General features: G+C 49.4%; 1 protein-coding gene across 1 annotated transcript in view; it reads right to left on the bottom strand.

The window, feature by feature from the left end:
• Positions 1-746: 746 nt before the first annotated feature.
• The window catches only part of LOC129496900 (myosin-13), a 51,731-nt gene continuing 36,922 nt past the window's right edge, over positions 747-15,555 (bottom strand). Inside the window, exons 26-38 of the mRNA XM_055305258.1 lie at positions 14,319-14,445; positions 14,119-14,237; positions 11,696-11,892; positions 11,136-11,319; positions 10,424-10,589; positions 9,465-9,589; positions 8,155-8,463; positions 7,861-8,064; positions 5,416-5,541; positions 4,954-5,124; positions 2,614-2,718; positions 2,420-2,515; positions 747-914 (exon numbers count right to left, since the gene is read on the bottom strand). Coding sequence (XP_055161233.1) covers positions 747-914; positions 2,420-2,515; positions 2,614-2,718; positions 4,954-5,124; positions 5,416-5,541; positions 7,861-8,064; positions 8,155-8,463; positions 9,465-9,589; positions 10,424-10,589; positions 11,136-11,319; positions 11,696-11,892; positions 14,119-14,237; positions 14,319-14,445 — 2,097 coding nt within the window. The remainder of the gene's footprint in view (positions 915-2,419; positions 2,516-2,613; positions 2,719-4,953; positions 5,125-5,415; positions 5,542-7,860; positions 8,065-8,154; positions 8,464-9,464; positions 9,590-10,423; positions 10,590-11,135; positions 11,320-11,695; positions 11,893-14,118; positions 14,238-14,318; positions 14,446-15,555) is intronic.

Here is a 15,555-nt window from a genome sequence, read left to right as displayed (position 1 = left end):
GGGCATCTGGTCTCCACCCTGCCTTGGGTAACCAGAGGGGCCTTAATCTCTTTGGAGTCAGTTTCCCCACCTGACAATTTAGAGAGACACCGGAGAAGTGAGTCTGAAACCACTCTGTGTTCCGAGGAGGAAAATGCGCTCTAGTTATGCCGGAGCGTTCTGCTCTCTCTAGTGCGAAGGAAGCTGCTGATTCGCTTAGCAGAGGGTTGGCTCTCCACCTTTTCTGCTCGGGGCCAGGAGGCCACTTTCTCATCCCTTCTTTCTTTATATGTACAGCAGATGAGGCAAGGCCCTCAAACCACCCCAAGCAAGCAGGACGGACGGTGATGACGAACACGCAGAGCTGGACAGACACATCATTAGGAGACTTTATTTCTCACGACACCATCCCTCCCCTCTCCCCCCACGTGTCGCATGGCAACGGGCAGGCGTCTGGAAGGCCTCATTCTTCCATCTTCTGTGGGAGAAAAACAATCAGGAAATGAGTCAAACCAAAGGCAAGGCTGAGCTTTGCCTTCACGTGGAGCAGCTGGAGAGTCTGGAAGTTCCAGAAAAATATTAAGGAATGGCACTGTTTGCCCTTGCACATTGTAGACACAAAGCTGTGCAGGCCCTGGACAGGGAAGGGCCCCCCCAAAAGCAGAGGTTTTCTGGGCAGGGCTGGGGGTGATAGGGGATCTGGGTTCCCTGAGTCCTGCTGCTCGTTGCCCCACAAGCTCTCCCTGGATGCCCCCTTGGTCCTGGTCTCAGGAATCTGGGGAAGGGGTCTGCTCTCTCACCTGGGCCCCCACGTCTCGGCTCTTGGCTCGCAGCTTGTTGACCTGGGACTCGGCGATGTCCGCTCTCTCCTCCGCCTCCTCCAGCTCGTGCTGGACTCTCCGGCACTTGGACATCTGCGTGTTGGCCTGCTCCTCCTGACCAGGAGATGGAGGGGTGGAGGCTGAGGAAGGCCCTCACTCTGCCTCTGGGGCTCCTGGGCCTCAGATTCCCTGTCCTCTCCTGGGGTGAGGACAACGCTCCCCGCCCCTGCCAATGTACGCTGTCTGGTCACCTCGAGGGTGCAGCCGCCACTCCTAGAATCCCTGCCTGGCCCCCACATCCCTCCTCTGTGCTGACTCTCCTGCTGGGGCTCCCCAAGTTCTGTTCTCAAGGCACCTGGAGGGGTCAGAGGCCAATGCCCTGACCTTCTCCCAGTACCGTCTGCCTGTGGCCAGGCCACTGTGCACGTCTATTGAGGGTGATCTGAGGGTTCTTTTTTTTTTTTTTTTAAGATTTTATTTATTTATTCATCAGACACACACAGAGAGAGGCAGAGACACAGGCAGAGAGAGAAGCAGGCTCCCTTTGAGGAACCCGATGCGGGACTTGATCCTGAGGACTCCAGGATCCTGCCCTGAGCCGAAGACAGAGGCTCAACTACGGAGCCACCCAGGTGCCCCTGGGCGATCTGAGGGTTCTCAAAGAAGGTGGCCCCATGGCACCCACCCTCCCAGGCAGTCCTGCTGCAACCATGCTCATCCCATGGGCACACATCCGTCCCCCATTGAACCAGCTCAGATCTGCTTCCCTGTGGTCAGGGTGGAACCACCAGCCCCTGGGTAGGGAGGGCAGAAAGGACCAGCAGAGGAGCCATATGCTCATTTATCAACAGCAGGGTCTCCCAAATTTTGTTCCTCAGAACACCGGTCTTGTGGGCTGCTCTGCATACAGTAAAAAGGTTCCAAGTTCCACTAAAGTGGCGGGGAGGTATGGGAAGGGCTGGGCCATGCTGCATTCTAGAACGGCTTGTCCACTTTGAAGAGTGCATGACATGTCACCTGCCCAATCTGAGAAATCCCTGAAAGCAACCAGTTCAACTTTGTTTAACCTAGAGTTTCCCAAACTGTTTCTTTTCTTTTTTAAAATTTTTTTAAAAATTTAAATTCAATTTGCCAACTAAACTGTTTCTTTTCTGTAAAAGAGAAAGTTCCCCCCATCCCAAGCCCCCCCACCCCAGCTTCCTGCTAGTAATATCTCTTAGACCTGTTTGATAAGGGGGCAGGTCAGGAAGGATGAATGGGAGGGTGGTGGTGAGGGAGGGTGAGAAGGAGGAGGCCTTGGGGATGGGGATGGAGGCAAGGTGGGATGCTGTGAACCAGGATGGGGGCGGGTGTCTAAGGAGTCCTGGTGGGGTGGGTTGGGATGGCCAGGGTGTCAGGTCAGGGCGAGGTGAGGCTGGCAGGGTGGGCTAGGATGCTCTAGAGGGCAGGGGTGTGGGCTAAAGTGAGGGTGCTGGCTACATGAGGTGAGTCAGGAGGTACCAAGGAGGTGCAGGCAGGCTCTGAGTTTGCAGCCTACACATGAAAACTTGGGCCTCGGGCTCTGTGGACTTTATGGAACAGGATGTACTCCTGCTCAGGAGTAGGGGCCCCCTACTCACAGCCTCCTCCGCCTGCCTCTTGTAAGCCTTCACTTTGGCCTGTAGCTTGTCCACCAGGTCCTGGAGCCTGAGGATGTTCTTGCGGTCCTCCTCAGCCTGCAAACAGAGCACCGTGCCAGGGCCCCCCGGACCCGCCGCTGCTTCTGCTGGGGTCGGAGCCACACCTGCTCACTGAGGCTTTGGAGACCCCCTACCTGGTATGTCAGTTCCTTGACTTTGCGTTCGTACTTGTGGGCCCCCTTCAGAGCCTCGGCCCCCCTCTTCTGCTCAGCATCCAGCTCATTTTCCAACTCCCGCACCTGGGTTTGGTGGAGAGAGCACGGGGCTGGGGTCAGAGCAGCTAGGCTTCTCCCACGTACTCCCAAGTCGGTCATTTTAGGGGGGACTCAGGATCCCCTCATTATAGTTTGTAAAAATGTTTCCTCCTAAGGCTGGGGGACCATTTTTTAGTTGCAGGGCCACCACTGTTGGTGCAGATGAAAACAGGGAGCCCTCCTAGGTGCACACAGTGGGGCCACCAGGCTGGGCTCCCAGGAGAGGCCTCTTCCTCTGGGGCCAGCAGCTTGGTGAGGCCTGGGCTTCAGCCCCAACCCATCCCCGCAGGTGAAGCCTGCATGAGCATTTAGGGGGCCCTGATTCCTAGTCAAGTGAAGCTATGGTGGGGGGTGGGTCATGGAGAGAGCCCGGACCAGCGATGGTCAAGGTGTGTTCAAGCCCTGGGTCGAGCTGGCTGATTCAAAGCACATCAGCAGCTGCCCCTGAGAATGAGTTTCTTTTCTTTTTTTAATATTTTATTTATTTTTTCATGAGAGACACAGAGAGAGGCAGAGACACAGGCAGAGGGAGAAGCAGGTTTCCCTGAGGGAAGCCTGATGTGGTACTTGATCCCAGGACTCCAGGATCACACCCTGAGCCAAAGGCAGATGCTCAATTGCTGAGCCACTCTTCAGGTGCCCCAAGAATGAATTTCTATGTGTTCTCTGTTTCTATGGAGGCTCTAATTCCTGCTCCACCACCTCAAATGTGGGGGTCAAATTAGACAAAGCACATGCAAGTGTGTTTTAAATGATAAATCTCTATGCAGGTGTTTCTTTCATAGCTGCATAGGGCTTTCCCTGAAGTCTTGAGGGGACAGGATGGCCACCAAGGCACAGGTCACTATCTCTGGCCCCAGACTCCCATGGTCCAGAGAGAGCCAAGAAGTGAGGGTGGCACAGCCTAGCCCTTGGGAGGAATCCCAGTGGCCACAGACGCAGGCAGCTCTGGGCCTGGGGACTCACCAGATCGACCTTGACATCTACCAGTGGAACAGGGTAACTCTGGGCACTGTTCCAAAAATATTCCCCCCACTGCCACCCCTGCCACCCCACAAGCCCCGGGAAGCTGTTTACTACTATTAGCTTCTTGCAAACATCTATGTTCCTGGCAATGCCCTTGTGGCCTCTGTGAAGTTTGTGGAACTAAAGATAAAGGGGCAGCTGGGACTGGAGACTGGCTGAGGTGCCTCCCATGGGATGAGGGGGGCTGGCCGAGGGCTCCCTGCCAGCTCAGGAATCAAAGAATCCTGGAGGGTGCCATGGGCTCTAATCACTCCCTCAGTGGAGGGATCCATGAGGAAGACAGGCTAAGCTCATGTAATAGAGTATGACTGGGAAGAAGGAAAAGTAAGCATCTAAAGAATTTGGGGAGAGCGGGGGTGCCTGGGTGGCTGAGTGGTTGAGCATCTGCCTTCGGCTCAGGACATGATCCTGGTGTCCTGGGATTGAGTCCCACTGGGAGCCTGCTTCTCCCTTTGCTTGTGTCTCTGCCTCTCTCTCTGTGTCGCTCGTGAAGAAAAAAATAAAATCTTAAAAAAAAAGAAAAAACAAATACAGAAACATATACAAATACAAATAGGCTCCCAGATAAAGAAAAAGCAGGACTGCTTTGAGCAGGGGGTAGAATTTTCCTGGGGCAGTGGGCTGCGAGCACCGGCCACCTGCCACTTAGGACAGAGCAAGTGAGAAGCAAACCAGCATTTCGGACTGACTTCATTCAGGGACTGAGAAATCTGGGACAAATGGGAGCCGGGGGTGGGAGGTGAAGAGAGACTCTAGACTCTACAGAGGATGGGCTGTTGTTCACCCAAGTGGAGGCTGGAGAAAATGTAACTTACACCAAATATGTGATTTTGTGCATGTAAAGTACATTTCCCCTCACTTATGTGGAGCTGAATTCCTATAAACACAGGATGTGAACATTTGCAAGTGTCTTCACACTGCAGCTCCCGAGACTTAAGTGTTGCAAAGCGTGTGTGTGTGTGTGTGTGTGTGTGTGTGTGTGTTGTGGGGGATGGAGGAACCAGTGAAGGAGAACAGGAGAACTAGGTGGGAAAATCGGCTCACAGAGAGGTCTGCAAGTAGTCCTCAGACCAAACTCACATCCGCTCCACCAATGCCCACTTTCCTGCAACCTAATTTCTAGACTGTGGCCCCGTCCGAGATGGTTGAATCAGACAGGACTTTGAGGGTCAGAATCCTCTCAAGTCACCCTACCCTGGCCTCCAGTTTCTGGATCTGCTTCTTCCCGCCCTTCAGGGCCAGCTGCTCAGCCTCGTCCAGACGATGCTGCAGGTCCTTCACCGTCTGCTCCAGATTCTTCTTCATTCGTTCCAGGTGGGCGCTGGTGTCCTGCTCCTTCTTCAGCTCCTCGGCCATCATGGCCGCCTGATGAAGTTTATAGGAAGTATTAGTAGGTCACCTGGCATCCCCACCAGGAGGATACAGAGGATGCTGTCAAGGTCAATACTGTGCATGCTGATTCTGCCTACCTCATCCTGCTATCACTTGGTGATGCATCTCCTCCCCACTTGGTCTCTGCTGAGGCTTCATCTAACTCTAGGAAGCCAACATGATTCTAGAGGTCACCAGGCAAAAAAACCTACTTGCCTGGCCTCCACCCAGAAACCCCTTTCCTATCTCCAAACACATGCTCCTAAAAGAAGCAATGGAGCTCACATCTGTGATCGCCTTCTTGGCTTTCTCCTCCGCGTTTCTGGACTCCTGGAGGGAGTTCTCCACCTCTGCCTGGCACTGGGCTATGTCCACTTCCAACTTTTTCTTGGTACTTATCAGGCTTGTGTTCTACAGGAAAAATCAGATCCCAGAGGTGTAGGTTATCTTTGGATGCTTGAGACAAATTGAGCAGGAGACAGTTGCATGGGGAAGGAAATTAATCGCCATCTCATTTCTTATTTTTCATCTCAGGGATTTGCTAGATGCTGTTTCATTCTTGACCAAACAGAAGGTCCTGAAACAGACCCAGGAACTAACTGTACATAAAATAAGTGAGTAACTGATAAAAGTAGACTTTCACATATTTGAGGAAGAAGAGAGAATTCAGTAAAAGATATCAGAGCAAGGAAAGGGTGGGTAGGCATAAGTATATAAAATGAGAAATAGTTCTAATGATCAAAATACACTATACATAGAATTATAAGGGTCATGACAAGTGGAAAACACTCACAATGTAGGTTGCTGGAGAAACATTCTCTTCCTTAACATATAAAAAGGACAAAATCATGCAAGTAAGAAAACAAGACACAAAGTACAGATAGGTAGAATGCACCTGAAGAAATAATTACTCATTAGTAATCAAAATTTCATCATATCTTTTTTTTTAAGTAGGCTCCATGCCCAGTGTGGGGCTTGAACTCATGATCCTGAGATCAAGAGATAGATGCTCTGCCCACTGAGCTAGCCAGACGCCTCATGAAAATCAAAATGAAAAAGGTGAGGTGTTTTCTAACAATATAGCCGGTAAGGATTAAAAGATGTATAATGGGGGGGTCTTTGAGGATTTAGAGGCAAGAGGTCTTTACATATTCTCCCAATGAGAATAAAAATTGGGGCCACTTCATGAAGGCAAATTTCTAATAGGCTACAAATGTCTTTATCGTTTGGACCATGAATTTCTGCTTCTAGCGATCTAATTACTTCTAGGAGTAATAAGGAAATAATAATAATAATAATAATAATAATAATAATAATGGGGAAAATGTGAACTTTTAATTATACGTGAAGTTCATCATAGAAATTCTTCTGATTGTAGACATTTTATTCGGAATAATTTAAAACATCCAGCCATGGAGGACTGATTAAATAAAAGTGCCAAACCACCCTACTGTAACGGATCACTTATCTGCCATTAAAAATAGTCATAGAGGGGTGCCTGGGTGGCTCAGTGGGTTAAGCGACTGACTCTTGGTTTCGGCTCAGGTCACGATCTCAGGGTCCTGGGATGGAGCCCTACGTGGAGGGGGTGGGGGGGTGGGGGGGTCTGCACTCAGCAGGGAGTCCTCCTGAAGATTTCTTCCTCTGCCCCTTGCCCCACTGATGCACGAATATGCTCTCTCATCCTCAAATAAATATATTTTTAAAATCTTTTATTTATTTATTCATGAGAGACACACAGAGAGGCAGAGACACAGGCAGAGGGAGAAGCAAGCTCCCTGTGGGGAGCCTGATGCGGGACTCGATCCCCGGACTCCGGGGTCATGCCCTGAGCCCAAGGCAGATGCTCAACCACTGAGCCCCCCAGGTGCCCCTTCCTCAAATAAATCTTTAAAAATTAGTCCTAGAAGACTATTTAAAGGTGTGGGAATACATTTGTGACAAAGTGTTAAAATTCAAATGAGATGTTGCAAAAAAAATTGATCACATTTCTACAAAAGTATAATACTTATACACATGGACAAGAGCCTGGAATGAAAGATCTCAAAATGGTAACACGGTAGTTGGTATTTCTCTTCTATTTGTTTGCTTATATTCTATTTTCTAACAAATATATATTTTTTTCTTTTAGAAAACTTTTATAAAGGTGGCAGACAGCCTCTCCTCTGCTGTCCCGCTCACTGCTCCCTTGCGGTGTATTCAAGAAACTTCTATCTCCTTAAAAAACAAACAACAACTGTGCTCTCTTCGGCGGCACATGTACTAAAAAACAAACAAAAACTTTCATAAAGGTAATAAAAATAATTATTTTGAAATGCAATTCTAATTTTCCCAGGCTGTGGCTTAGCTGTCAACTTCCCCCGTGAAGCCTCCTCCAAGCCCCTCGATGGAATCATTCATCCTTCCTTTCTCTGATTTTCCCACAAGATGCATGCACCTTTTATCTTCAGATTAAATAAAGCTCAGAAATCTGTGCATCTGGAGCATAGTTATTCCAAGAACTAAGCTTTTTTTTTTTTTTTTTTTTTTAGATTTTATTTTTAGGTACTCTCTATATCCGAAGTGGAGCTCCAACTCACAACCCTGGGATCAGGAGTTGCATGCTCTACTGGACTGTGCCAGCCAGCCAGCCCTCCAAGAGCGAAGCTTGATGCACCTTGGTCTTGACTGCTAGTCTGGGAGGAAGGGTGGGTCCTAACTGGGCCCAGGGTGGAGGGAGGAGGCGCCCACCTGGGAATGCAGCAGCTGCACGCGGTCGCTGGCGTCCAGCAGCTCCTGCTCCGACAGCCTGCGGGTCCGCTCTGTGTGCTCTAGGGCCGCCTTCATCTCCTCCAGCTCTTCCAGCAGGAGCCCATTCCTGCGCTCCACAATGGCCAGCTGTTCCTTGAGGTCCTCATTGCTCCGCAGGGCGTCGTCCAGGTGCAGCTGGGAGTCCTTCCGGGAAAGCCAGGTGTGAGGCCGGAGCCCAGGACAGGTGCAACGCCCGCCAGGCCCACCTGAGCCCGCACACACGCACGTGCTCACCTTGAGCTGGCCCTGCACTGTGCGCAGGTGCTTCTGGGTCTCTGCCACCTGGCGGCTGGAATGGCCCAGCTGGATCTCCAGCTCGTTGAGGTCCCCCTCCATCTTCTTCTTCAGCCTCAGGGCATCATTGCGGCTGCGGATCTCCGCGTCCAGCATGCTCTGCATGGCCTCTGCTGCCCGCTGGCTGTTTCTTTTCAGCTGCTCGATTTCTTCATCCTTCTCGGTAACCCTGCGGTCAAGCTCGGATTTCACCTGGCTCAATTCCAGTTGGACACGCAAGATCTTGCTTTCTTCATGTTCCAAGGAGCCCTGATAAAAGCAGAGGAGTGATGGGGGGGGGCATGTAGGGGGGAGTCATGAGCAGTCCTCTTCTTTTATTCTTAAAAGATTTTATTTCTTATCTGAGAGAGGGCGAGCAAGATCTAGAGCAGGAGGAGGAGCAGCGGGAGAGGAGAAGCAGACTCCCCACTGAGCAGGGAACAGGATGTGGGACTTGATCCCAGGACCCTGAGATCACGACCTGAGCTGAAGGCAGATGCTCAACCGACTGAGCCACCCGGGTGCCCCAGCAGCCATCTACTTGAACAGGTATTTTCCTTCCCGATAATGATAAAATCAGTATCACTCTACCCATTTTATAGATGAGTAGAGGTGAAACAATGTGCCCTCAAATATCCCAACAAGTAACGAAACTGGAACCAAAACTTTGCATTTGTTATTAACAATTTTATGTCTGGAGAGGGACAGAGCACATTTTTGAATTAGTAAAACCTTTCTTGGGTGTGTGTGTTTTAATGGCAGCCGTAACTCAGGAGACCACCGATCCTCTGGAGGGACAGGTTAATCGCTCTCCGGTCAGGTCACCCTGCATTATGCAAATTTCCCCCAGAAATAGCTCCACCCTCCACCCTGCACTGGCCACACTGGTTAGGGCCTCAGGACACTGGGCCTATTTTGACTTGATGGAATTCCCAAAGCCCATCTGGCGTGTGACTCTGGTATAAAGCAGAGGAATTCCGAGCCAGCTTTCAGGATGTTTCATGACTGAGCTCTTGCTTCCGGAGAGGAAGCCACCAAGGACATAATGAACGCATTTATTTATTTATCTTCCAAGAGGGAGAAGTGATAAACTAGGGGACACCCAGAAAATGAAGCACAGCACAGCTGGTCCCCCAGGGACCACTGGATGTTCCTCCCCAGGGAACTTCCGCACCTCCCGGCAGGCAGCAACCCCAAAGGCCCGGTGGGCTCCCCCCTCCTTTGGTGTCCTGCCCTCCTGAGCTTCCGCGGGTCATGTCCCGAACACTTGCCTCCACCTCTTCTAGGGTGACCTGGAGGTCTGACTTTTCCTGCTCCACCTGTTTCTTGCTCTTTTCCACTTCCTGAAGATGCTTGCCGGTTTCTGCAATCTGCTCGGTTAAGTCGGAAATCTCTTCTGCAAAGGACAGGATCGATTTAGCTTGCCTTTTTTTTTTTTTTTTAAGGATTTTATTTATTTATTTGACAGAGAGGGAGAGAGAGAGAGAGAGAGAAAGTAGGCAGAGGCAGAGGCAGAGGGAGAAGCAGACTCCCCACTGAGCAGAGAGCCCGAAGCAGGACTCCATCCCAGGACCCCGGGATTATGACCTGTGTCGTAATTGACTGAGCCACCCAGACATCCTGATTTAGCTTGTTTTATCAGGCTCCAGTTGACAGCAGAGGCATTTTGCCTGGCAATTTGGGATTGGGGATTCATTCACGTTTATATGGGAGACAATACAGTGGAGCCCTTGAGGTGAGGTATCAGCACGACACAGGTGTGTTGTCTCACCTGAACTATGCAGACACAGGAATGGTAAGAACACTGCTGTGTGTGGCCCTAAAACTTTGTAAAGTATATAAAAATGGTCATCGTGAGGACCAGAGAAGAAAATTCTGGAGACAAAGCACAGAATATAGAGTCCTAGTCTTTCGGAACCAGAGAGGAGCCTTAGGGGGCATCGGGTCTGGTCTGATTTTGCGGATCAGGAGTCCGAGGTCCTAAGGGATTTGGTGACATGCCCAAGGACACAGAGCCGTGTACGGACAGATCCATGAAAGATCTCGTTCTCCAAGAAGAGGTGAGCTTAGCAACTCACTCAAGACTAAGACTTCGCCACGACTGTGTCTGTGACGTGAGCAGGGCTGAGCTCCGGGGTCAGCAGAGCAGACAGGAGGGTCCTGTGGGGCAGTGGGAGGAAGGAAGCCAGAGCGGGACAGGTGCACACCTGGGGTGGCGTGGATAGCTCACCTTGCAGATTTTTATTCTCCCGCCTCAGTGTCTCCAACTGATCAACCACCTCTTCATAGGCATTCTGCATCTTGAAGATTTCGGTGCTAAGTGACCTGGATCCTTTCTGAGCGGCTTCCAACTCAGCCTGGCTCTCATCCAGCTTTTGCTTCCACTCTGCAAGGACCTTGGAGATGACAAAGGGACACATGAACAGCAGGAAGGACCAAGGCAGCTGGGAGAGGCCACAAAAACAAGGGCTGTCTGGATGCAACGCCAAGGTTTTAACCTTTTGTCCTATGGACTCAAGAGACAGGGTGGTTCTAGAACACGGGCTTCAGACTCTTATGCTCCTACAGGCTACCCGCTTTATTTTTTAAAAAGATTTCTCTTTTATTTATTTGAGAGAGAGCACAAGAAGGGGGAAGGGTAGAGGGAGAGCCCAGCAGGGAGCCTGATGCAGGGCTTGATCCCAGGACCCCAGGATCATGACCTGAGCCGAAGGCAGATACTTCACCAACTGAGCCCTCCAGGCGCCTGCATCTGCTGTGTTCTTTAAGGTATTTGGATCTCGAAGTAATCCAAATTAGCTTCAACTGAAAATTCACTTTGTTGGGTGTCAGCAAAGCAAACATGTATTGCACAAACCACCCCCCACACTATGACTTGATGCTCAGGGGACCTCCCAGATGCACATCCAAGTGTGAGAGGCCAAGGCTCTCTGGGGACAGACCTTATCAAGGTCCCTCTGCTTCCTGTCCAGGATGGCACGGGCTGTGCTGGTGCGTTCCAAGTCCAGCATCAGGTCATCCACTTCCCCCTGAAGCCTCTGCTTGGTTTTCTCCAAGGAGGCACACTTGGAGCTCACAGCCTCTGTGTTCTCCTCTGCTTCCTGGAGTCTCTGGGCCAGTTTTTTCCTAGGAGGACCAGATTTTTTTTTTTTTTTAACTTGACAAAGGTGGGCTATTTCAGAACTACCTGTCGGATCAGACAAGGATGGGCAGTCCATTTGGGGCTGGAACTTGGTAAGAGCCAGACCTAGAATTGGATGAGTGGGCAGGGTCTAAGCATCACCTGGAGAATCCCAAAGTGCTTGGTGGCAAAGCTGGTCACCAAGAAGCTGCCAAGGGAACAAGGACAGTCCCAGGGGAAGAACAGGGATGCCCTACCTGGATGCTAAACAAAAACTCAAGGGCATGGGAAGGAAGAGAGGGTCTCTCAAGGCAGGAAGAATTCTCTGCCCCTTCACTCGTGTCTTGGGGTCACCTCTGCTGCCGTGGCGGGAGCCCGTACTTGGCCTCCTCCAGCTCCTCCGTGCGCTGGATGGCGTCCGTCTCATATTTGGTCCTCCACTGGGCCACTTCACTGTTGGCCTTGGACAGCGCCCTCTGCAGCTCGGCCTTGGACTCCTGCTCCTCCTCATACTGTTCCCGCAGCAGGTCACAGTCGTGGTGGGAGGACTGCAGGGCATGGGCCAGGGCGTTTTTGGCCTGTGGGAGGATGGTGGTAGCAGATTGCAAAGACATTTGGCTGTTACCAAGCCAAAGTATCTTCATTTAAACCGGCATCTCCGAACTAGGGGTGGGGGAAGGGGAGGTGTGCGGGGGGTGGGGACTGAGTGACAGGCACTGAGGGGGGCACTTGTTGGGATGAGCACTGGGTGTTATTCTATATGTTGGCAAATTGAACACCAATAAAAATAAATTCACAAAAAAATATTAAATAAAATAAAATAAACCGGCTTCTCCCAATGTGAACTATTCCCGACCTGCCTTTACAAACTTAGCCATACCTGCGTATGTCCTGTGTTATCTAATTTTTTTCAAGTTGACTCCCTGATTGTATTTAGTATTTTTTTAAAGATTTTATTTATTTATTCATAGACAGAGAGAGAGAGAGAGAGAGAGAGAGAGAGAGAGGCAGAGACACAGGCAGAGGGAAAGGGAGAAGCAGGCTCCATGCAGGGAGCCTGACGCGGGACTCGATCCCGGGCCTCCAGGATCACACCCCAGGCTGCAGGCGGTGCCAAACCGCTGCACCAAGGGGCTGCCCTCCTGATTGTATTTAAATATTCAGATTTTGCCAGTAAACTATTAAACTACATTAAATAAACAAGCACTAACATTTGCCACAAGCAGAAGGGACCCATAAGAATAAAGGCAACAGGGACAGAGCAGTGTTCTCGATCCCCTTTTAGCTAGGTCCTGGCTGCTGCGGCTCTGTGCCTGAAGCCCACTCTCTGTACGCCTTGATAAGAAAACTGAGCCCTTGCTAGAGAGACAGTATCCAAATTGAGCTCTTTTCTTTATGTAATCAGAAGAATTAAAACAGAATTAGAAAGAGGATAATTTTCTTGCTACTGATGCAATGCTATGGAAAGATGTCGCCGTGAAAAACCCAAAGCATTGTTTGGTGTCAGCAGGGGCTGTGTCCACACACCAGGGAACTCTGATGTGAGCTGTTCTGTCTCCATGGCTGTCCTACCTCTTCCCGGGCAGGGGCCTCCCTCGCATACTCCTACTTGGTCATGAGGACAATTTAGCTCTCCTCTTGATGATCACCAAACACTTTTTCTTTTCTTTTCTTTTTTTTTTTAAGATTTTAAGTAATCTCTACATTCAACGTGGGACTTGAATGCACAACCCTGAGATTGAGTTGTGTGCTCTACAGACTGAGCCAGCCAAGTGCCCCACACAACACTTGATGCCACCATCAAAGAAAGAGTTTTGTTCACCCGGCACAGTCATGTGCACATTTCCATCTTTTTGGAAACACAGATAGACAGCGAAACTTTGCCCAAGGAAGAGAATTCAGTTGCTACTGTATCCTGGCCAGAAGACAGCCTCGTTCCTGTAATGGATTTTCTCACTGCTTGTTCAGACTCTGGGTCTTGCCACAACCCTGCCCCAGTTCCCTGAAGACCCTTACCATTTAGTGGAAAGATGGGAGACTAATAAAATGCTTGGTTTTGTCTTTAGAAGAAGTGGAGCCTGGGAAAATTCTAGAAGATTGCCTTGTAAGTCCCACCCGGTGCATGGCAATCTCAAAATCACAGAACGTAATTTTGTAGACTCCTGGATTCTTATTCTCATGCTTGAACACACATTGACAGCATTTATTAGGCACCTGATGTGTGTACTGTTCTACTGTGCACTGTACATGTTTATAACTAGGGAAAAATTATTCTTGCCTGGGAGTTTACAGATCAGTGGGGAGATGGGCATTATGAACATAAATATCTAGGTATTAAAGTCAAGACGTGATGATGGTGTCATGTTTATGTCCCAAGCATGCCCCTGAAAGCTGTGCAGTCTTTTTGAAGGAGGAAAATTTAAAATCGGGTGCTGTAGCAGGTGACACATGAGTGATGAGGAAGGAAAAGGAGGGCATTTCAGGTGGCCAGGATGAGTGGCTGAGCAGAGTGAAAGAATACACAGCAGCAGAGATGATCAAGCTGGGGCAGTGGCAGGGAGGGGATGCCCTGGCTGGAGAGGGGTGTTTATCAGACCACCCTGTGAGGGACAGAGGAGCCCAGAAGACGGAGCACCCTGGCTCTGAGGAAGGAAATCCAATGCCAAAGTCCTGTAGCCTCAAAGAATGGGCTCCCACCTTGCCATATAGCAGAGAGGAGAAGTATCGGACTTCATGCATTGCCTCCAAACAGTTTTTGTGGCTTCTCGTTCTGACTCTGCCATTTCAGAAAGAGGCATTCTCACCTTGGTTTCTTCTTCCAGTTGCCTCTTAAGCTCCTCCAGCTGCTGGGTGAGGGCCTGCTTGCCTTTGGTTAGCTGTGAAATCAGAGACTCCTTCTCTTCCAGTTGGTGGCTCAGCTCCCCTACCAAACAGATGCATGAGTGTTGCTGACTGTCGCTGACTCGTGGCCTGGCTGGGCTAGAGAAGCCCTGCCCATCCTTACCATTTTGGGTCTGCATTCTTGCCTTCTGCATGTTCAGATCGTGGATTAACTGTGTCTGTTGGTCATCCTTGGCTTTGATCTCATTAAATTGGTCTTCTACAGTCCGGCACATTCTTTCCACGTTACTCTTTAAAAAAAAAATCAACATTAATGGGAAAAATGGGTTTCTGGTGTTCAGTATTGAGCTGGGGAGTTTGATAGTCTAGCCCCTTGGCAGGTAAAACAAAAATAAAAATGCAGAGCACATAAATGTCAGTTTAAAAAATTATAATCATGGGATCCCTGGGTGGCTCAGCGGTTTAGTGCCTGCCTTTGGCCCAGGGCACGATCCTGGAGTCCCAGGATCGAGTCCCACATCGGGCTCCTGGCATGGAGCCTGCTTCTCCCTCCTCCTGTGTCTCCTCTGCCTCTCTCTCTCTCTCTATGTCTATCATAAATAAATAAATAAATGAATCTTTAAAAAAAGCATAAACACTTCAGATTTGCTTTATTTTTATCTGTGATTATTGCTTAGTCACCACCAATAGGTTGGAGCAATAGCTTTAGGTAGATAAGTATTGATTGGTTTGTAAAAAAAAAAAAAAAAAACACAAAAACCTTTGAGAAGATGCTACTCAAAGGAACCCCAGAATCCTCTTGTAATATAAGTAATTCTGTTGTCATGTGAATATTACCACCTGATTTGTTTATTTGAAAGCAGTATATTCAGATGATAGTGTTGAATATTTCATTTGATTATACGAAAGATTCCTATGGTGGAGGTGGCATGGAGGGATTCACTCCCCCAGCCTCTAGTTGGCCTGTATTTTTGTGAAGTTTGTAGATTCCCTCCTCCTAACTCACATAACATAAAACAAATATGTTGAGCATCTATTTTTCCTCAGACTGAGAAGTAAAAGATAGTGGTATAAGAGGCAGGAATATTAGATTTGAAGGAAGTTTTCAAGGGGTTTAGGATATCTTTAAGAAAATGACACATGAACATAAAACAACTTTATATGGGATAGCTGAAAAAGAGACAGCAACTCACAAGGAGAAAAATCAAAGGATACAACAATTTAAAAAATATAAAGCAATATAGGTACTTCTTCCACTGGATTCTAAAATTGAGAACAGATAGCATGAACCAGTGGCAGAGAAAGGGAGGTGGCAAGGAGGTGCTGCATGTGGGTGGTGGTGTCATCTGTTCTAACCCAGAAAACCCTGCAACTTGGCCTGGGTGCTACAGGGGAGAGAG

The sequence above is a fragment of the Nyctereutes procyonoides genome, unplaced genomic scaffold (genome assembly GCF_905146905.1).
Source record: "Nyctereutes procyonoides isolate TBG_1078 unplaced genomic scaffold, NYPRO_anot_genome, whole genome shotgun sequence".
In the NCBI taxonomy this organism is placed as follows: domain Eukaryota; kingdom Metazoa; phylum Chordata; class Mammalia; order Carnivora; family Canidae; genus Nyctereutes; species Nyctereutes procyonoides.
The sequence above is the reverse complement of the archived record's forward strand: the minus strand, read 5'-3'. Positions and strand labels throughout refer to the sequence as shown.